Source organism: Varanus komodoensis, unplaced genomic scaffold, assembly GCF_004798865.1.
Source record: "Varanus komodoensis strain SLA01 unplaced genomic scaffold, ASM479886v1 scaffold10, whole genome shotgun sequence".
Taxonomy (NCBI): Eukaryota; Metazoa; Chordata; class Lepidosauria; order Squamata; family Varanidae; genus Varanus; species Varanus komodoensis.
The window spans coordinates 2,959,349-2,982,973 of NW_025335269.1; the positions used below are offsets into that span (position 1 = coordinate 2,959,349).

Consider the following 23,625-nt stretch of genomic DNA (forward strand, 5'->3'; position numbering starts at 1 on the left):
ACTCACTAAACAAATAATTATTCTAAAGACTTCAGACATACTGTGTACAAAGTCATTTCTCTCTTCAAAATCCTATGTATTTTAGCCCATATTAGAGTTCCGATTCTGTAGCCATTGATAGAAAAAGTCCCATGTTTGGTAGTAAACTGTATCTTCTTTTTCCTTAAGAGATAAAGTCAGACTATCCATTTCTGCACAGTCCAATATCTTATTCAAGATCAAATCTTCAGTCAGTAGCTCTTCATTCCTCCAACACTGCGCATATGCGATCCTTGCCGCTGTTATTACATGCAAAGTCAAATATATAATTTGTTTATCAAGATCATTGGGGAGAATGCCTAACAAAAATAATTCTGGTTTAAACTTTACAGATCTTTGCAACATTTGCCCAAGCCATCTATGTATTTTAACCCAATATTTTTTGGCTTTATCACAGGTCCACCACATATGATAAAAGGTACCAGGTTTCTGTTTACATTTCCAACACTTATTTGACATATTCGGAAACATTTTAGCTAACCTGTTGGGTGATAGATACCATATGTAAAACATTTTATACAAGTTTTCTTTATAGGAAGTTTCCAAAGTTATCTTAAAATCTCTTTCCCACAACTTTTGCCACCTCTGCAATTCAATGTTATGCCCAAATTTTTGTGCCCATGTTATCATTGTTTCTTTGGTAATCTTCCATTTTCATTTCTAAAAGAAAATTATACAATCTTTTAATCATTTTTTCATCTGATTTTAAAATTAATTGATCAAAAGTATTTTGATTCTTATAGGAACCATACATTTTAAAATCTTTGGCATGTCTCAATTGTATTTGCATTTGATGCCGCCAAGAAAGATCAGTGCCCTAGTCTTGAAGTTCTTGATTTGATTTCAATTTTCCTTCATTATCCAAGATGTCATTATAAGTCACAATCTTATTGAAATGTAATGCATTTGGGTATACAAAAGCTTCCATAGGAGAAAGCCATCTCGGTAGTTTATTATAAATTTTTATCTTTAATTTTTCCCATACTGAAATCACTGCCTTCCTAATGTAGTCATACCCATGAGTTTTACACTTCTCATACCACATAAAAGCATGCCAACCCATTTGTAAGTCATGACCTTCAAGATGTAAAATCCTTTTGTTCCTTAATGTTATCCATTCTTTTAGCCACACTAGAGCACATGCTTGATAATACAACAACCAATCTGGGAGGCCAAAACTCCCATTCCTTTTGGCCTCCTGGAGCATTTTTATTTTAATTCTTGGTTTCTTCTTTTGCCATATAAACCTCGAAATTTGTGTATTTAAATCATTAAAGAACTTTTTCTCAATTTTTTTGGGAATTGTTTGAAACAAAAACAAAATCTTAGGTAATATATTCATCTTAACTATAGCTATTCTTCTCAACAATGATTCTTGTAAATTAGACCATTTTTCGAAGTCTGCCCTGATCTCTTTAAACAATTTAATGTAATTGTCTTGTTTCAATGTAGCGCATCTAGCTGTTAAGTGGATTCCCAGATATTTAACCTTTTTCACTATTTGAAGATCTAGCTGTTCCATCAAGGCTGTTCTTTGATTCAGCATACAATTTTTTACTAAAAATTTAGTCTTTTCTCTATTTATTTTCATCCCTGTAACTTCTCCATAGTCTTCTATTTTTTTCAACAGTTTAGGTGCTGTTACTGCAGCTTCTTCTAAGATAAAAACTAAATGCTTGGAGCTTATACGTTTTATCTTTAACTCTAGTTCCTATAATTTTCCTATCTTTCCTAACATTTCTATTAAGAACCTCTAAAATCAACATGAATAACAATGGTGACAAGGGGCATCCTTGTCTTGTGCCTTTTTGGATATTTATAGTCTCTGTAGGTTGTCCATTAATTATTATTCTGGCAGTCTGTTTTTGATAAATAGATGTTATTGCATCTATGAATTTTTCACCAAAATCCATTTGTTTTAATTGTTCTTTCATAAACTGCCAATTAATATTGTCAAATGCTTTTTGTGCATCTAAAAACAGTAATGCCATTTGTTTTTCAGAGTGAGCTTCATAGCACTCTAAAATGTCCAGTATGGTCCTATTATCTCTAATTTGCCTCTTAGGCAAAAAGCCATTTTGATCTGTAAGTATAAATTCTATTAATTCTTTTTTCAATCTTTCTGCCATTACTGAAGCAAAAAAATTATAATCCACATTTAAAAGTGATACTGGTCTATAATTTTGAATTTGTGTAGAGTCCGTGTCTTCTTTTGGTATCAAAGTAATATTCACCTCCATCCATGTATTTGGGATTTTAGCTTCAAATAGAACTGCATTACATGTATCCTTCAATGAATTATTTAACATTTCTTCAAAACATTTATAGTATTCCGCTGGTAATCCATCAGGGCCAGGAATTTTATCATTTTTCTGTCTTTTAATCGCTTCGCTTATCTCTGTCATTGTTATTTCCTCATTTAACATTCCAGTTCTCTGGAAGTTTTAGTAGGTTCTCCTTTTGTATACATTCTTAAATCTTCTCGATTGGTACCTCTTTAGCTTGATATAATTCTGTGAAGAACTTTTCCGCTATTTTCTTTATTGTTACATTTTGTATATGTAGATGTCCTTCATCATCTTTCAACTTAAGAATTAATCTTTTTTTCTCTTTCTTTAACTTGTAGGTTAGCCATCTTCCTGCTTTATTAGCATTTTCAAAAAAGTTCTGTTTAGCCATTTTGGTTTGGTTAGCTAATTCATTTGTTCCAGAAGGTTCAGTTTATGTTTTACAAAGTTCTTCTGAATCTTAAGATATATTTTAGACGGGTCTCTCTGTAATTCCAATTCTAGTTCTGCCAAATTATCTGTTACTTTATCTCTTTCTTGTTTTCTCTTTTTGTTCTGTTTCACTGTATATCTTATGATCAGAACCCTAACATAAGCTTTTGCAGTATCCCAAACATTTTGCAGGGATATTTCTTCTATTTTGTTTTCTTGAAAAAAAAAAAAAAGCTTAATTCCCTTGTTATTTCTTCTTTGAAGCCTTTGTCTTTCAGATGTTTATTAAATCTCCATCTGGGCAGTGTGGGTATTCCTTTCAAAGTCATGGTTAAGGGATTGTGATCGGCCCAGACATTTGTGTCTATTTCAACTTCTAACAAGTCTGGAATCCGATCTGGTGTCACCCAAATCATATCAATTCTAGATCATGACCTATGTCTATTCGAATAAAAAGTATATGTTGCTGTGCTTGTGTTTTTAGGTCTCCAAGCATGTATTAGTCTAAATTCCTCTAGTACATTGAAGAATGATTTTGGAAGTATTTTCCTTCCTCCTTTCCCTTTATTATCGCTCTTGTAGTCCAGTTTTTTGTCTAATATTGCATTAAAGTATCCCATTAAAGAGGGTTTGCTATCCAGTTTTTGACAATAAGATATGTAATTTTTGATAAAAAGTTTCCTGTTGATCATTGGGTGCATAGATTGCCACCAATAACATCTTCTTTTATCATCACTTCAGCCATTAAACTCTGACCATCTTCATCTGAGAAAATACGTTTGGGATCCAAGTCATCTTTAATATATAAAGCTAAACCTCTCTTCTTTTGACATACTGAAGATATAAATACCTTACCCAATTTTTTACGTTCCAGAAATTTTTGGTGTTGTTTTTTTAATGTGGGTTTCTTGTAAGCAAATTACATCTAGTTTCAGTTTTTCAAGTTGTGAAAAAATTCTCCCTTGCTTGAGGGGAGAGTGTAGTCCATTTATGTTTACAGAGAATAATTGAATTTTTCTTTGCATTTTGGGATCCATATTTATATGTATATCATATATATATGTCTATTTGTTTTTGAGTTTCGCACCCTGACCTTTCTCTTTTCTCTTTGTTCTAATGGTTGTTCATTTCCCAGTTGTGCTGAGGGCACTGTTTCTTCGACTGTAAGGTGGGTTGTTACAGCAGCCGCCTCTCCATTTTTCTTTTTCTCACTTCCTTCAGTCTGATTCTCCTGTTCTAGTAGACTTCTAAAATTTTCATAAAATTCTTAAGCCTTAGAGATTGAGTCCAATCTGTATCTTCTGGTGTCCCAAGTAAGAAATATGCCTTCTGGTGTCAGCCATCTAAATATGATTCCTTTTGCACTTAGCTTTGAGGTGAGGAATTGATATTTCTTCTGTCCTTGTCTTTTTCTCCAAGGTATTTGTTTCAAAGCCACTATTTGGTTCTTATCAATCAAAGCTGGTTGATTGTGAAGAGTTTTGAGAATCTCATCTCTGGTAGACCTTTTGATGAATTTTATGTGGACTTCTCTTGGGAGTTTATGTCTCCTCATGTAGCTTGAATTTATAGATCAAATCAATTTCTTTATCCATCTCTTCCTTTTCAATGCCAAGGCATCAGCTAACAATGTAGTTATTACATCATTTAAGACTTCATTTTTTTGCCTCTGGTACATTCTGGAATCTCAGGTAGTTGGATACCTTGTCCATCTCCACTATAGCCACTGAACCCCATAATGTCTTGTTTACTTGAGATAGTTGTTGTATTTTGTTAGTCATCTCTTCAGTCTTCTTGTCTATATTGTCAGTCTTGTTTTCCACCTCTTTTATGTTTTGCTCATTCTGTTCAGCTTTCTGTTGTATTACAGCAAGTTTAACATTTATACTTTCGAAGTGGATATCCAGCTTAGCCCATCTTTCAGTCTGAAGTCAGCTTTTCTAGTTTGTCATAAATTGTTGAAGGTGTTGTTTCCAATGTTCTTGCTTGATGTGGACTAGCTATAGATGCAGCTGCCCCTGGTGGGGCAGGTGCAGGATGTGTTTTTCTCATTATTGAAAGAGAAGTTGGTACTTCAAAGGCACCTCTAAGTATATTGTCCAGTAATTACAGGGTTAATGTTGGAAATTTTATTGTAGAGTCTTTTATAAAACAAATTCATCAAAAGATGGCAGCAGAGGTATCCAGAAATGTTCAGGCTGCCATGATGCCAAAAGAGAAAATAGAAGCAAACGGAAACTGTGGACTTTCTCTTCAAATTATTTACAGTAGGTTTCAAGCTTTACATCTTTGCCCTTGGGGAGGTTAACATAGTTTTAAATCTCCAAGATTTATAGTATTGTGCTTTCTCAGTTAATTGCCCCAGATTTGTCGCTGCTCAAAGTTTGCGTGGGGGGGGGGGATAATCCTCCCCCTCTGTGGGGCTCTGTTTCTGAGTTTCTGAAAATAGAAAGAATCTCACCCAGTAGGTCTGAAGTCCAGTTAAAAGCTTTTCTTTCTCTTCAATGTTTTAGCCGGTGCCAACAGCTAGCAAGGGAGTAGAAGGAGTAAACCCCCACTCCTTTCGTTCGCCATGGAAACACGGGCTTCCCCGGCAGATAAAGGGGGGGGGCACCGCCTCCGAAATCTAGCTGGAGATAATCCCCGTACCTCTCACGACTCTTCGTGCCGTGATTCGGGCTTCCTCGAGCCCCCGATGAAAGGATTTTTGGTGCGAAGCCCGGAACTACAGTTTTCGCTATCGATCTCACCACAATGCAACCGGAAGTCCCTCTCATTGTTCAATGCATCCTTGCATCTACTGGTGTAAGAAGCAAACAGGTGTGGGTCAACTGAATACAAGACCAAGACAACAAGGGGCATACTTGCTGGTCCCAGACACCCCCATTCTCCCATCTGGAGGGCCCGAATGCTCTCCCCCGAACTGTGGGTGCATCAATGTTGTGTTGTAAGCAAGTGTAATTTATGACAATGCAAAACATCATTATTAGCTCATGGCATTCCTGTTAAAGTATTAGCCCCTGCTTACATTTTCCTGGCTTTGTAGAACTTGAGCCAACATGAATTTAGCTCTGGTCTTAAATTAGATGGGTTTTTGATCATTTAATTGCTCTGGTTCTTGAAAAAAAATTATACTGGAGGCAGTCCCAATCACTCCCCACTGTATTTGAAACTGCTTTTTTCCAAGTTTACCAATGTGATTGTTGGGATTATACATACTTAACTAATGGTAATCAAGCTGTTACACTCTTAACAGGCTTGCTTGTTTGTTGGTTGGGGGTATGTGCCTCAAACATGCGATATCTGTAATTGACTGTGTGTGCTAATTAGGACAAATTTTAAAAAATCAAAAGCACAATAATAGGGTATTACTTTTATTTATTATTCTATTCAAACTTCACAAACAGGAGATCCAGCCTTTGGCTTATGCAGAAGAATTCTTTGTGCTGAATTACAGTAAATATTGGAACCATCTTCCTATAGTTTATAATGAAAGGTGTGGGTTGCAAATGGAGGTTACAGTTCTGTTCTGACTTAGGAGACAGTAATTTCTATTGAATGAAATAAAAATTACAATTTAGTAAGAAATATGGACTGGGAGAGAGACTCACACAAGGGACAGTGCCCCTTTTTCATGTGTGTAATGCTGAAATATATTGAATAATATTTTGGAAGTGCTTATTTACAGGTTGGTCCACATGGATTAAAACTTTAGTTGTCATTGCCCTGAAAGGGAATATTTGCATATGCTACATGCATATTGAAATATTCCTTGCCTAGCTCTGAGGCCGAAATAAAAGATAAACTTGTGTGGGTGTTCAGAAAAGGCCAAGCTAATTTTAAAACCAGCCAGATAGTAATTGTAGTTTAAAATTTTGCTGTACATTGGCCATTTCCAGTCCTTTTGGGAGCCCTTCTGCTAATGTCTTATACTGAGGCACTCTTAAGTTAGTTGACTGAAAGAAAAAAGGAGGGCTAGCTTTGCTGGGGAGGTGAGTAGTTGCAGGGATTGAGACCTGTTATAATTATTGTATACCTTTGGTCAGTCTGCCCCATCCTGGTGCCCTTTAGATGTTTTGGAGTATAAGTCCAGAGCATCTGGAGAGCATCCAGACAAGGAAAGTGGCCTTAGATGAATAGTTGTTCTGCCTTCACACCTGTTCCCTACTCCTAAGCCTCTGCCCCCTAGTTTCAGGTATCAGATTTTTTGCTTTCCCAACCAGGAACACTCTGCCCTTTATTGTTCCAGCATGTGTCTTAAGCCTAATCTTTGGCATTTAAAACAGGCTCTGTGTAAACCTGGAGCCAGGCATTCCATGACTGAAGCAAAGTAGAGTGCAGAGAAGAGGAGTAGGGCAGAATAAGGATGCAATAAAGCTGAAGGCAGCTGTCCATGACAAAGGCATGCCCAAACAGTATTTGCATTTGCACAGTGCATGCTTCATATATATTATCTTGGTAATAATCATAACAATCATAGAAGGGTAGAGTTGGAAGGGGCCAAGAAGGCCATTGGGTCCAACCACCTCCTCTTGCAAGTCACCAATTTACACCATCCCACTCAGATGGCTGTCTGGTTTCTTTTTGAATGTCTCTAGTGTGGGAGAGCCCACCACCTCTCTAGGCAACTGGTTTCACTGTTGAATTGCTCTGACAGTGAGGAAACCTTTCCTGATATCTAGCCTGAACCTGGGTTGTTGCAACTTGAGTTGATTATTCCATGTCTTACACTCTGGTATCAGCCAGAAGAGTTCTTGGCCTGCCTCTTTGTGACAGCCTTTGAGGTACTTACAGAGTGATATCATATCCCTCCTCAGCCTTCTCTTACTCAAGGCTGAGCATGCCCAGTTCTCTCAGTCTTTCCTCACAGGGCAGTGTTTCCGAACCCTGGATGCTGTAATAACAGTGCTTTAATATAGGCCATTTTTACCTATCCAGCCCTCTGGGATTCCCAGTCTGGATTTCCTAGAGGCCCATGTCCCTTAGCTGGAAGTGGTTTGACACCTCAAGCCTAAGGCAGCAGTGGGCTACTTGTAGCTCTTCAGAGATTTTGGCCTACAGTTCCCATCACCCCTAGCCAGCGTAGCTGAGGTAAAGCAAGATGGAATTAATGGGCCAAAGTCTGTGGAGGGCCACAAGTTGTGCGTCCCTGGCTTAAAGCTTTTACTGAGTTATGCCAAAGGTGAGATTGTGGTACAGTTACTCTCATCTTGCTTTGCTGAAGCCCTGACAATCTGGCCGAGAACTCGTTTTTATGATCGTAACCCAATGTCCCTACTTTCCTCCAAAGTGCTTTGTACAGTTCACTGGAGGTCAATGCTGGGACATGCAAAAAGATCTGGATATCAGCCATCTCACTACTGGGAATCTTTGCAGACATTTGGCATTGAATTGCTTCTGCATAATATGGGAAAAACTTACTTTTACAAAATTAGGTCACATCTGCAGAAAGTGATGAGAAGTCATTCTCCGAGCATAGCTATGAAATCAATGCATAGATGTTTGTTGTCTGTGGAGCAAGTTCTTAGCAGCCAGGGGAGTAATTTTGGGAAAGGGATTTGAAATATCCCTTCTGTGCAGTTTGCTTATATTCCCTGGCCATGTTTTTTCCACTGCTTACATTCATTTTAAAAGGGTGATAATGTTATAACATCCAATGGCCTCAATTTTGCCCTTGAAATGAGCGTTTCAGTAGGAAAATCTTCCACCTTGTCTGTTGGACATTCTGCAGCTCTCTTAGAGATTGAAATTAAAATTGCAGCTCACTCTATTAGCCCTTTATCCTGCTGTGCTTTTGCCTAAACTCCATCTAATCTAATAGTACAATAAAAGCTTCCAGAGAAGGATTTATAACAGGGGTCTCAAATACAACTTACCACAGCACAGTGGATATTCAAGCGAGAAGTGCAGAACCATCTCCAGACCTGCTGCATTGGGCTGAGGACTCACTTTTGACATCCCTTTCCTGGGTAAGAGTATAGTAGAATAGATTGGGGGAAGGTAAGGCATGGATGTTTGCTTATCCATCAACTCTTTAATGTCTGTGTTGCCTGATTGGGCGACTCTAAATTTAAACACCCAGATCTGCTGTTGTCAGGGGTTCCTAATTCTTCTGCCACATAGAGCCCAAACTGATTGCTCGTAAGGTCCCCGCAAGGGGAACGTATGTGTGTTCTTTGGGAGAGTTGTGGTCAGCAACTGTAAAAGGAATTGGAAGCATTCCTTGATAACTATGAAATATTATAAAGGGGAAGAAACACACACACGGCGGGGATCAAAGTGGAATATTTAGAAACATGTACTTCCCATCTTTTACCACTGCTATGATGGTATTCAGGAAAAGCAAGCATGCAATTATCTCTGATAAGTACTTCTGTGTTTGTCTTGCCTCCCCAGCTCTCCTAAGTTTCATAACATGATTTATGATGTGTGAAGCACTGAACTTCCACTGGGAGATTTAGCACATGGTTTCTTTATTGGAGCTGCTTAGAATGCAAAGATTTGGGGAGAGGGTGGAGGAGGCTGGGACCTGCTGCTGTGATTGGTACACATAAGGAGCTCCAAGCTGGCAGGCATACCCTTTATTTCCATAAGAAAAGAAATTGGTAACTAGCAGGCTTCAGAAGAGCAAAGGATGTTAATTTGCTAGAGCTGCTGAAAAGTGTAGGTTGGTTTCTTGAGAGGAGAAACCCACCCTGCTGGCCTCCTGTCCAAAGGCTGACCCTTGAGATCAAGCTGGAGTAGCCAGAGGAATGAAATGACTTTTCCTTATATGGAGCAGCTGTACATTTCATACCTGGAAGAACTGTGCCCCCTTTGGCTGTTGCCCTTGGAAAAAAGCAGATGATCACTAAAGTTGCCTGGCTAATTTTCCTAATGCAGTCTGGGCTGGTTGAAGGACAGTGGTGGTGGCAACGACTGTGGGCGTCCCTGGGAACAACCATTTCACCTTTATCAACCACTGTCAATATGGTTGCTTCAACATTGTCAAAGAAAGACTCAACCAGGGGCTATTCACTGAGAGATTTAGGGTTTCAATCCACTGTTTCCGCCGAACTGACTTTTTCCAATGTCACTGAAGTCCCTCACAAATCTACCTTAAACAAGGGAGAAACAGTTATGCCCTTCCCCAGGAAGGCACCTAAGGAATTAGAACTACAGCTTAGAGCAGAAGAGAAACTAAAACTGTGGAAGCAAAAGAAAACAAGTAATCTTAGCTGCAAACTAAGAGTTTCTGGTTCTGGCTCATGCTATTTTCATGGTAAACAGAGACCAAGCCAGATCTGTCATGGGGTGGGTGGGTATTTATGCCACTCTCTCACCATCTTAGTTGCTCTTTTATAAGATGGGAATATTAAGTTGCTTCTCTGTTTACCGAGTTCTTTTCTGAATTAATGCTACTATCCACCTTAAGCCTGGGAGATATGATGCACTGTACTGATAACTGTTGTTCAGGAGTTTTGAACTTCTTTCAGCTTGAGGACCCAAATCCATTTTGGAGATCATCTGTACAGCTTAGTACCAGTGATGGGCAGGCATGGGGGCAAAGTCTGAGGGGTAGGGCCAAATGTTAAAAAGCACCAGTATATATTAAATGAAAGCTTTTACTGCCAGTAATTAAGTGAAAACCAGGGAACCACAACATTATGGTGGTCGAGGAGGGGAAGTGGGGCCTGCGGAAGGGTCCATATCCACTTGGGGAACCTTGGAGGGCTGGATTAAGACTGCAGGCAGGTTGCATTTGGCCCATGAGTCTGAGGCTCAGCATTCATGCTGTAGGATTCCTAAGCCATTGTTACTTGAATTATGTAAGTACCACTGCAGCATCTATCCTGTCTGTATTCCTGGCTGTCAGAAACCACAGATCATGGCCACATGGTTCCATTCCTCGCCTGTGTTGCACCAGCAGGGATTGTGCTGGCAAGGTAGAAGACAGTGCTGAAAATATGTCCTGTCACAGTCATGGAAACTGAGCAGCGCTATTGGTGCATGATGGGATTTGTGTGTGTGTGTTCATAGAAGCATGTGCATAAGTGTGGATGAAGCTAAGCTAGGACTATTCCATATAGAAGAAGTATGTAAATGGCAACAGGGGTTATCAACAGCAGAGAAGAACAGTGGCACAATTCCTGTCATGGCTAAAAATAAATATAAAAAGTGAGGATCAGGGGTGTCCTTTTGGATAACTGTCCCTGCACCTTTGGCTGTGCCTTCATTTTGCCCTCATAGAGCAAAAAACAGTTTGAGGGAGTGATTTTGATCAGGCAAATGGCATGGGGGACAGATTAAACCCCTTGTGCTTTTTCTGTAGTCAAAATTGATCCCTGTTGCTGCTTTAACAAACAATAAGAGTCAAGCACCCCAATGTGGGCAATCAATCATGGTTTTCCCAGTTCAGTGCACAATTTGGCTATACCATTCTGCTGCTTCCTGAGAAATAACACTAGGTCTGAAATAGAATGGGCACATCTATCACCACCCCCAAAAAATGGATATGCATCATCAAATGGGGAATACTGTTTTACATAATATCTGCATATATTAACTTACATACATTCAGGCAAATTTAGAAAGAATCTGTAGTATTAAAATAGAAATACAGTACATCTCATCCCAGTCTGAAAGAAAGTGGCCAGGTGAGTGAGGTGCCTTGCTCGGTCTCCAGTCCAAGCACTATTGACGGGCAACAGCACAGCTCTTCCTTGCAATGGCCCAGCTCTTCCTTTGCCTGAATGCTGGGCATGGACAGAGGTTCTCCCAACAGATGATGACTTCAAAAAAGAAGCTAGCTGCTGGCAGCACTTCAAATAGAGGACTGTCCCCTGTAAAAGAGGACACATGGCCAACCTAGAAACAGAAACCACCTGGAAATTTTACTATATTAATTAGTTTACTAACTAATTAGATACATGAATAAAACAATGGCATTATAATAAAACAAATTATAATTATTTAACAAGGACCTGGTTCATAGATTTATATTCATGATTTAGTGATTGCATACAGTGCAGTGGGGTGCAACATTTTCCAAATGGAAACATTTTCATTGCTTTATTTTTCCACTGAAAAAATCCATTGCATTCATTGAATGGATGCCAACTTGAAATACAAAATTAGCCAAGCTGGCAGTTTCACAGTTATATTTAATATTTTCCTGAGTGATTATTCCTAGTAGTAAATCTGTGAGAGAATACATATTTGTCTCCAACAGCAACAACTGAAAGTGCGCCAACAGTCATAGTTGAAGAGCTGATTTTGTGAGTTCTTATCAGCATATTATGCATAGTTTCTTTTGTTGGGAAAATGTATTACTGTGTCACCAGGTTTCTGTACTTTTAGGGCACAATCCATTCATAATGCTTGACCTCCTTAACTCAGAGGTCCAACAGGCATTGTGGGCAGAGCAGGAGCAACGGAGGGGAACTTTGTCTCCTCATCCTCCCCCCACTAGCACTGTTCACTAGACAGGCTCATTTGCCCATCTAACAGGAGCATCACAGAGCTGGAGGGATGGAGACTGCAGTGACTGCAGGATACCTCATGTTAAGCCTCATTCTCCCCTCCCTGCTTATTGAAACACTTCCTTTTGTTCCTGCCCTTACAGAAGGAGCCAGCACCATTCTTTCTACACTGCCTGCGAGTGGGAGGTGGGTTAGAACTCAGATTCCCAATGCCACAGTCGAAGTAATTCTCAGACCTCAGATCTGGGAATCCAAAATATCCTAAAGCCCCTCAGACACTGTGTTGGAGCCATAGGAATGCTCCCCACTTCTTTCTTTTTCATTATAAGCAACATAAGGAAAGGATATACAACAGTCTTCACTATTTTGCAAGTATTCCAATCAAAATATTTACATAATATAGCCAATCACATTAAATGTGCTTTGATTTTTTTTTTCTCAAATATTTCAGGTCAAATACTTGTAATAGCATAGAGTACTTTGTAAATGTTTGCTACTAAATATTAATAAAATAAACATGCTAAATTTGAACACTCTCTAGGGGACTCTGAAACTGTTCCAATATGAACTGAATTTTTTCTGACAGAGAGTACCCCACACAGATTAGACTAATTTTCATAGGAATCTTCTCCAATTCACCCTTTTTTCTGGGAGATACACATTCCTATGTGCATCACACTAGTATGTATGAATTTGCCATTGTAAATTAGACACCGAAGACATCATGCTTTTCTTTGGAGAAAGTTCACACATTTAGCTGCAAATCTATATCTACAAATGCGCCTTTGGGGCCCTCTGGGTACAAAGGCACTATCAGCCGCCCCTTCACTGATAAGTCTTTCATGCTCCTGCTAGCCTTCTGTAGGTGCTTTCTGTAAAGCAGGAATAGCAGAACTGTTTGACCACAGTAGGGCATGTTGCTTGTGTGGAGCCCCAGCAACTATTTGGCCTTGCTACCTGTGTGAGCTGGTCCTATGTATAGAAAAGAACTTCCCACATCTTAGTTGGTTGACGCTGCTGTGCCTGTGGATCTTGGAACAAAGACTTCCAAAATGTTAATCTGATGCCACTGTATTTTAGAGTGTAATATATTTTATATTTTAAGATTACAGTTTTATTCATTATGGTTTCGGTTGTAGCATAAGTAGTTTTGAATTCACAACTACAAGCCCTCCCCTCTGATATCCCAATATTTAGGGCTTCTCACATGAGATTTTTTAACCTACCATTTTATCAAGACTTCTGCCTCCAGGTTCTATGCGAGATTGAGATTGGATCTTCTAAATGTGTATTTTTCCAGTAGTTTTGTCTTTCTTTATTTTCAACTACACAACCACAAGGTGGCGCTGCAGTTCAGTGGAACTGTGAAACTCTATGAACTTCCCATTGCAGTTCATTACACCCTTTTTGGAAAATACTTTTACCTTACTCCTGAAAAAGCTGCAGAAATGTTTGAAAAGCACCGGAGAGCTCCTGCAGAAAACAATCTGCATAAAAGAACAATGACTGCTTTGGTAGAGAAGCCCATGGAAACAATGCTTGCACTGTGGACTCTGCATAGGATTTAAAACAGTAACTCAACCAAAACTGGGAACTGAGAAAATGAAAGTGTCAACAGTGGCTTCTGTTTCTATTAATATTTCCCCAAGCCAATTCTTTCTGATTGTGTAGAGCTACAGCTCCTCTGATTCCCAGCTAGATTGACAAGCTACAAATGGTGGGAATTGTTGCCTAACTGGAGAACCCCAAAGGGCTAAATTGGGACTGCAGGGAGCTGGATTTGGCCAGTGGGCCTGAGGGTCCTTTCCCTTGCACCAGGATATAGGGAAGTCCCTCTGTATATATTTTTATCTTTTATTATGGCTGTATATTTTACTACAATATAAGTACTAGCCATATTATATTGAATTCTATTAATGATATTGATTGGGTTTGTTAATATTTGTATATAGATTTTTTTTCCTCTCAAGGAGTTGAAGGCAGTTTACATAATTCTTCTGTTTGCCATCTTCTTCTTATAACAACAATACTGTGAGGTAGGTTGGACTGAGATGCTGTGTCTGGCCCAGGTCACCCAGTGAGCTCCATGGCTGAGTCCCTGTCCCAAACTTTTAAATGCTATATAGGCTCCACTAACTCTCTAATTTTATTTTATTTTTTTAATGAAAAAAAATGTGGGGCAGGTAAGTGGGAAGTATGTTTGGAAGTGGTCATGGACACAATGAAAAACTGGCAGTTAATAGGGGTCCTCAATATAGTTCATATTTACTCCAAGATGTGAAAACATTTTAGCAAGTTTTGTCACATGCGTTGCATTCCTATAAAAAGAGTTCCATGAAGTCTGCAGTATCTGCTACCTCATAACTGGTCTCAGAATTTTTTTTTTTAAGTACTTTTCTCCGAATACAGTACTTTTTAAGTACTTTTTCCCGAATTTCTGGAATTCTGTTAGAAGAGGAATCTCTGATTCCAGAATATTAAAGAAACAACCCTCTTCCCACCGTCCCCACAAGAGCCAAGAAGTTAAGGTAGCCATGAGGAGGTGGCTTTCTCAATTATATGGCAGGAAGGCCTTCAGGGTATGTATTTTTTATCTTTATGGATACATTTTCAAATGTAGGCATGTGCACAACAAGCGCATGTTCCAAATGTGTGCAGTACTGGAGAGAGATTTGATGTAGCCTCCTTTTCCATATACATTCAATGGTATATCTTTCTAATACATACAAAAACTAAGGCCACATGACACAGCAATCCTTAGTTATATGAAGATGTGTAGACAGAAAAATGGAGGAGAGGCTTGCGTAGGGGGAAAAAAGAATACTGAAAGGACACTTTGTGCAGTTTAGCTTTTGAATTTGCTAGTCAGTGATTAAAGTTTTTTTTTAACAGATTGAAGCAGAAGGATTTCTGATCTCAGAAGATGTGCCATTTCTTTCTTAGGTACAAAGTCTTCTGCAATGTTTTGTTCTTGGAGATGTGTTTGAAAGTAACTCTTGAAGGCCTTTCTGTTTGAAGTCCTGGGTATCTTGACTGTTTTTTCTCCCTTGTATTACAGCAGATACTGTGAGAGAAAGAGGTTTCATGACTAAATGAGAAGTATAGGCAGGAGCACCAAGCTGCACATAAATAGTATAGCTACAACCTTCTTGGCTCTTTTGTCTTTTAAAAAAGAAAGGAAATAAGCTGCCTTTTCTAATCACTTTCCTCTGAAACTCCCCACCCTTTGCTGCTTTTATCTCCATAGGTGTTTTGTCCTATATTAATTTCAAAAGAGCAGGGATGTTGAACCTCAAGACCACCAGCTAGATTTGGCATGCCTGCAGTTCTGTCTGACCCTCTAGGTTTTCTCAGAAGGCACAGACCCTTCCTCCTGACCAATTTGATTTGGTGGTTTCCTGGCTTTTATGCAATTTCCACTCCTACAGAAAAAATAGGGACTGTGGTATAATAGGAAAGGTTTAACCACTGTCCACCCATGCTGTAGTCCTGGACTGGGGAAGCCATGCAGCTGTAGTGCTTGCAGCTTATATGTAGGCAAATAACATTTAACTTTGTCTTAACTTTGTTGGTAACAAAATAAAACATAGAAACATAGAAACAGAGTGAGTCAGAAGGGGTCTCCCGGGCCATCTAGTCTGTCTTTCGGCACCAGTCGGCTCGGCTCACGACGACACAACACAACAACAAAAATAGGGAGTGTCTTGTAGTACGGGACAGATTTATTGTAGCATAAATGTCCATGGACCAGAGTCCATCAGATGCAAGTAGTGTTATTCTAAGTTGGCAAATGTTTAATATACAGACATAGATGTATATTAAACATATATGTCTGTATATAATATCTGCATAATGCAGAACACGGAAAATGTAAGAAGTGGGACCAAAAGGCTATGAAATGCAAGGTGCAGCTGAAGGTCTGTGATGTTGTTATACAAATCTCAGGAGTATGGAAGATAAAACCAGTGACCATTTTCAACTGTTGTAAGGAGTGCTAACAAAGACTTCCCAGCTTTGATATAGCAAGAGGGAAAAATTCTCATAGTCCTTTAAAGTCTACATAAAAAGTAAATAGTTAGTAAATTTCAGTTCCTACTGGAGTAGAATATGAAGGTCAACACAAACCACAATGTACTTCACCCTGCCGCATTGTGCTGGGTGTTTGCACATTGTGTGTGGGTGTTCAGACAATCATGTGATATGCATTTGTTAGGGGAAGTCTAGATACTTAATGCAATCTCCATATATGAAAGTTTTCTGTTCCCCTCTCCACACCACAATCTATACTTCTATGTTTCTTGCTTCATCTCAAATTATTTAGACAGGTTAGATCACATGTTTGAAAGGATTAATATAAAGCCCTTCTATAATGAAGAGGATTAGGCAGTACTTTCCTGTACTGCGTTCTCCGTAGTTTAAACAAAAGCAAATCTTCTGATAATTACACTGCCAACCATACATTCAAACACTGTATCAACTACATTAGGCTATGTCCCCTACCTCACCATAGAACTTCTATTTCATGTCAACTCTTTGAGCCATTCCAGATGTACCCTAAATGTTCCTGCCACCCACATTTAGTGGCTGGATTCCTCAGTGTCAGATAGTATCTTGAATGCTCAATGCACTTACGTTTTCTGATTTAAAAGGCAGCCTGAGGGAATTTGGAGCCAGAAATTGTATGGCTGCCTCTGCTCTCTGCCCTTCCTCAATTTTATAATTAATTTTCCAAAAAGAAAGAAAAGATGGTATCTGATTTCAGTCTAGTTACTGATAGCAGGTAGGATATTTATAGCACAATTCTAGTCATGTCTACTCAGAAGTAACTCATTAGGGGTTGCTGTCAGAAGCCTTCACTCACCATGGCAGCATTGCCCCCCCGACATCCTTGCTGGCAGCTTGAGAGTAGACCCCTCAAACCACTGACAGGGATGTCCATGATCCATTTCTCCTTGCCAAGGGGGTACAGATCACCTCAGCAAGGAGAAGTAAGCATCCTTGCTGGTGGCTCAAGAAACACCTCTCAAGCCACCAGTGGGATCCTCGCAGCAGCGTTGCTGCACCAGTGTGGAACAGATCAGACACCACACCTGCTGCCCCCTCTGGAGCAGGAAGTGGGAGTGGCCAGTCAGCTCTCACATCCTCCCCATTGCGTGTCCTGCTCACATAATAAATAGCTCACGACCTGACAATGGGGTCAACTTCCAGCCTCCCCTGAGGCAACATGTAGGGGTCACCCGCTGTAGGGGGGCAACGGGCAGTCTCCTGCATGTTGATAGAATCACAGAATAGTGCAGTTAGAAGGGGCCAAAAAGGCCATCAGGTTTATTTCCAATGAGGCTGGATGTTTGACCTTCCTTCACTTAAGGGCACAAGCTGCATGTGCAGTGAGGACTCTTTGATATCCACAGTGAGCTGAAATCAGTACTTGTGACTGTCAAAAAGAGACTTGTTCCGTATCATGGTGTCCCAGCGGATACCACCTAAAGTATGGGTCTTCAAACTACGGCCTGCGGGCCGGATCCGGCCCACCATGCCCATTTATCCAGCCTGCCTCAGGTTTTGGACTTGCTGCGCATGTGCCCATGCCCGCTGCCACCGCCCACCTTGCCCTGCACACAGGGAGGCGGTGACTTGCTCATGTGGAGATTTTTTTGGACTCGGAGAAAACGATCTCTGAGCGAGCAAGCAGCTGCATCGCGCACCCGCCACTGCCTCGCTGTGTGCCCCGGCCCCACCTCACCTCGTCTCCCCTCGCCGTGCACTCCCGCCCCGCCTCACCTCCCCTTGCCATGTGCCCCTGCCCCCATCTCACCTCTCCTGCCCTCACCGTGCACTCCCGCCTCCACCTCGCCTAGCCTCCCCTCCCCTCACCGTGCCCCACCCCCGCTTCCTTGCTGACTCATGCCCACCACCGGCACCTTTCAACTGGCCCCCTGTTGAAATAGTTTGAGGACTCCTGACCTAAAGGAACAAGGGGAGGGAGTGTTTTGGGCTCATCATGGGTACTTTGTAGAACAACCCACACACCATGGCTTACTGCTAGGGTGAGTTGTCATGCCTTATGATCTCAGCCATTGACTCTAGTAGCAGTATATTGTCTTCCTTTAAGTCATACTTCAAAACCATTCATATCCAATACAAGTAATTTGGACATTGCAACTTAGACCAGGTACATACAGGACATTAGTGATATTTTCATTAGGCAAAGTATAATCCAAACACCCAGATCCTTTAGCTTGGAACTTCATGACTTGGTCATTTGCAATTTCTGTCTCTCCTGGAGCATTGCTAAAATGGTTATCAAAGAAATTATGATCACATGTGGAATGTGAACTGCCTCCACTATCCAAAAGCCAGATATTCCCCCTTGATTCTAATCCAGCCAGGTGGCTCCTCTACACTGTTAACAAAAAACTGCTTTGTTTGGCCTTGGAAAGACCATGCTTGTCATTTACCTTTGTGTTTCATAGACTTCATGATTCTTCTGTTTTAAAATGGATGAGTTCTCTCTGTAGAAGAATGAGGGGCATAATTGTTTGGGGTGGGGCAGTTCTAAGCAAAGTGCCCTTTTCTGTCACATTTGAACCAACAGTGTGATAGGCTTTACTCCTGCTTTGGGGCAAAGCTCCCTGAAAGGTAATTGGATCCTTTTGTTCTCTGGCCACTTAAGCACAGGACAATTAACCATCCAATGATATTCAAATTGCTCAACTTTCTAGGATAAAACTGTTATAAAAACAGCAAGTTTTCTCCAAGGCTTGTGACTAAGAAGCCTGATTTTTGCTCTTTTAGTTTAAAACCAGTCTTTCCTAATTCTTCAAAAATGTGGGTCATTTTACTAACATGCAAATTACACGCAGAAGGTTTTTCTAATTTCAATGTGCCAATGTCTTGGGCTAAGAGAAGTGGAAATTTCTTGCTATTGAATCAGTATATATTTTCAGTCTTATCTATTTTTTCCCTTGGCATTCTCTAGGTAAATAAACTGGTTTATATCAGAGACTTTGCAGTCCCATCGTGTTTATCCAATTTTCAGCTTCCATCTCATCATCAGGGCTTGAAATGGACAGTAAATATTTTGCCTGTTTTGCTGGAACAAAATCGATTTTTAGACAAAATCCGTGACTTCATATAGCTCATAGCCATTTTGTTCTATTTTTATCATTCAAACAACTGGTACATAGAGCAAAAAGAAAAATCTTCTCTTTTCAGCAAGCACACAGGGAAATTCCTTTAGTTTACATGAATGGTAAGTATGGTGACAAATTACCTGGATGTAAGAAAGCAGGAAGACCCCACCACCACCATACCACAACTGGGAGCATCTTCCTTGCTTAAATTTAAAACCTAAAAAAGAGGAACTCGATGCTTTAGCCTTTTGTGTTGAGAAAAGGTTTCTGCATCATTCTGTCACAAAAACAAAGCTATAAAACAAGCCAGCCAAAATTCAGCCTTTGCACTCTCTCTCTAAACACACATTCTTGTTTGACCCTGCAAGGAGTTGCAACCTCTGCATAATTTTTGGCTGTGTCTGGGCCCATAACCTGTTGGAAAAAAGGACTGCCATGCCATAGAGAGGTACACAGACTAACTTATGCAACAGTGGGACTGTTCACCATGTTGCCTATTAAGACTCAGGAAGGTTCTTTGGTATTAAAAGTAACTCAAATTAGTTAGGACAAAAAAGGTTGCATTTAACTCACAAAACAGGTAAGTTAGCTGTAGCTGTCTATTCATGCAAGTTAAGGTTAGGGTTAGAGTTCGGATTCAATGAACACATTGAAATAAACATGACTGGAAGGTAGCCAGGCACATGTGGCCTCATGGAAGGTCTGGGAAGAGAGAAAGGAAAACTTCCTCTAAAGAACATTCCCACATGTGGAAATAAATGGATGTAGTTAGGCAGATTAGGTCTCTTTTAGCCATTTCTGTCCCACTAACTGTGTGCAAAATTACGCAAAACAGAGCAATTATTTAGTAATTTTGCTTAGATTTGAACATAAACTGTAGCCAGGTCTTAGAATAAATACTTGGTGGTCTCTGTCTTGTGTTACAGAAAGAGGATCAAAGGGGCATCATGATCTCACGGAACTAATAGGGGTCCCACTTCCACCTTCTGTCTCTTTTATCACTGGCTATGGAGGATTTCCAGCATATAGCTTTGGACCAGATGCTAACATCGGCCGTCTTACAAGGACTCTGATCCCTCAGCCATTCTACAGAGATTTTGCCATCACTGTTACTGTCAAGCCAAACAGTGACCATGGAGGTGTATTGTTTGCCATAACTGATAGCTTTCAGAAGACAATTTACTTGGGACTCAGGCTATCACCTGTAGATGATAACACTCAGAGAATAATCATGTACTACACTGAGCCACGTTCTCATATATCCCGAGAGGCTGCTTCTTTTAAAGTCCCGGTGATGACGAACAAATGGAATCATTTTACGATTGCCATAGATGGCAACGACATTGTATTGTTCATGGACTGTGAGGAGTATCACCGAGTACAATTTCAGCGATCAGCTCAGGCATTGTCTTTTGAATATGGGTCAGGCATATTTATTGGGAATGCTGGAGCTACTGGATTGGAACGATTCACTGTAAGTATCATATGACAGGTCAGTGGATTATTTTGCAACTAGTACATCACAGCAGTTCAGAAAGAAATAGGTAGAATCCCTGGTCTGTAGCCACTAAGCTCGATTGTTGTTTTGGCAGGAATTAAAAAAGGAAGAAGCAAAACAGATACTTGAACCCAGGGAGCAAAGAAAGGGCACCAGGATGGTGCAGCAGGAAAGAATACAGAATTTTAAAACAGTATCAACCAAGATGCATATTTGTAAGACCATTCATTCCTCTGAACATGGGGAGGGCTCATGAAGATAGTCCATCTTTTAATGTTTTAAAAACAAATCTGAACCTTGGTTGATGGTAAGTAAATGTTGGCAGGGTTTGGTGGATCATGGATGGCATATCAATAATAAAACATTAGAAAATAAAAAATACAATTTAAAAATAGAATCATTAAAAAAACCAGTTTTTACTGGTCATGCCAGGCACCCACCATCTGGAAGTACCCAAAGTGGCTGAGCCAATGGGCATTAAATACCCTTTCAAAGCCCAGCCATCACAGAATACTTTCTGTTACATGCTGCTAGAAAAATGCATTTCCCTGTAGCTATTGTAAGAATTGCAACTAAGCTCAAAGGGAGGAACAGGGAGGTCTGAATGGGATGGCAAATGAGATCATCATCCCTACTAATCAAATAGCTGAAAAATGCTGACCCTGTGAGCCCTGCTGCACCACAGCTTAGCAAGTGATAGAGGAGCCAGGCAAATCATCATGAGCAAAATATGGCAGAACTCAGTGGGTCAATAGCAAGCCTTGTTTTATTGGGCAGAGTTTGACATTTATTGGTTTTTAAGATGCTGGTTCATGTTATTTCAAACTGCAATGTTAATGGTTTGTTACCAACCCCAGGGCTGGTAGCTGATCTCTTTCAGTCTTTCCTAATCAGGATAATGTATATTTTCAAGTCATAATAACCCATACCCAAGGGTTGAGTATGAGTTGAGCATGGGTTGTTCTTGAAACATAGGTTATCTTGTTGTCTGAACCCAGCTGAGATAACAAACTATGATGAACAACCCATGGTTCAACCCATGCTCCACTCTTGTGAATGGATTATCATGTTGTCTCAACCTGGTGTAGCAGGATAAGGCACAGTGTAAATTGGATGATCACCCCCTGTACATGGAAAACACTCACAGACCCATGGAAAGTCCAGTAACCTCTAATTTATGCCATTAAAATGAAACAAAACTAAACTCTTTACATATGTTTCCTAAGCATGATCAGGTTTATTAAATTATCCTTCTGCCAAGTTTTGTTTGGAGTTGAAAACCTCCTTGATTCCAACAGAAATAGGGAACTTGGCCAAACAGAAAAGCTGGAGCCAAATGAAAACAAAGAACATGAGTTTTGTTTTCTCTTATTAAATTAAACAGTAATTTCAATGGTTGTGAAAGAATTTTAGTGTCATGACTCTGAAAAGATAGATCATGACCAAATGGCACACCACAGAGGTCTTGTGAGCAGCAATACCAGAAAGTTCCCTAGGAAGTCAAATGACTTAGATCAGTAATGATGCTGGTTCCCAGCATCCTATTGCTTGAACAAATTTTCATAAAGTTTTGGAATCCAGGTACAGCAAAACACAGCATATTCCTTTCTTGAGAAAATGAGAACCTGGCTTTCCTAAACCACTTTTACCCTAGTTTGCCTCTATCAGCTAAGCAGATTTCCTTGCTATACAATATGGGTCAGTCATTGATTTTGGCTGTGACAGTTTTAAACCTTAATATTGGCTTGTGTGGTATTTTAGGCAGGTTCTCTGTTGTAACCATTGGCTGACACAAGATGAACACTGGTGTCAATGATTTTAGAAAGGCTTTACACAAATACAGTGGTACCTCCCCTCACAAATGCCTCAGTTCACAACCAAAATCAGGTAGTGAACCAAAATTTCATAAAAATGTAGACTCAGATCGCAAACTCTGCATTGGGTGGCGACTGCGATCATGGCCATCTCCCCGCCCCCCGCCCCCCGAGTGGGGAGATGACTGTGATCATGCTGGGGGCAGTGGGGGAAGATGGCTGAGATTGCGCCCGTCTTTCCTGCACGAGTGCACCTGTGATTGTGCCCATCTTTCCTGCAGGAGCGCAACTGTGATCAGTCATCTCCCCTCCAGCATGATTGTGCCCATCTCCCCCCCCCCCAAGTGCGCCCATGCTTGTGTCCATCTCCCCCCCCCTCCCCGTGCATCCTTGATCGTGCCTGTCTCTCCCCCACAGCGTGCCGGGATGACGGGCTCATGCAGGGATGACGGGCACGATTGTGGTCATACTGGGGGTGGGGGGCAGGGAGATGGCTGTGCTCATGCTCAGGGTGCGGGCGGGGGGGGAGATGGCCGTGATCTTTGTTGTTGTTTGTCACTTTGCTTCATATTTTTCTGATTAAAAAAGTTATAGAACGGAGTAACCTTATTTACATTGAACCTTATGGGGAAATTTAACTTGGTTCCTGACCAATTTGGGTCACAACCAGAGTCCTGGAACGGATTAAGTTTGTGAGCCAAGGTACCACTGTACATCCTATTAACAGGTGTTAGCTATAGTAGCTAAATAGAGTTTCCATGTTCAGAGGCAGAATATCACTGAAAAATTATTCATTATTCTGTTAAAATATTCTTATAACACTTAATAGATTGAAACTCCTGAGTAGTTCACATGAACCTGAACAGCTCACAATACCAGTTTCAGGAGAAAAATGAAAATTGTCTCCCTACTGTCAGAACATGCTTGTCTATTTCCTAGCAGTACCTGGCTGGTCATATG

At 40.3% G+C, this 23,625-nt stretch overlaps 1 protein-coding gene across 2 annotated transcripts in view; it reads left to right on the top strand.

The window, feature by feature from the left end:
- The window catches only part of COL15A1 (collagen type XV alpha 1 chain), a 222,073-nt gene that overhangs the window by 57,664 nt on the left and 140,784 nt on the right, over nucleotides 1-23,625 (top strand). For both annotated transcript variants that reach the window (XM_044452802.1, XM_044452793.1), the window contains exon 3: nucleotides 20,280-20,827. In XM_044452802.1, the coding sequence (XP_044308737.1) occupies nucleotides 20,280-20,827 (548 nt within the window). The remainder of the gene's footprint in view (nucleotides 1-20,279; nucleotides 20,828-23,625) is intronic.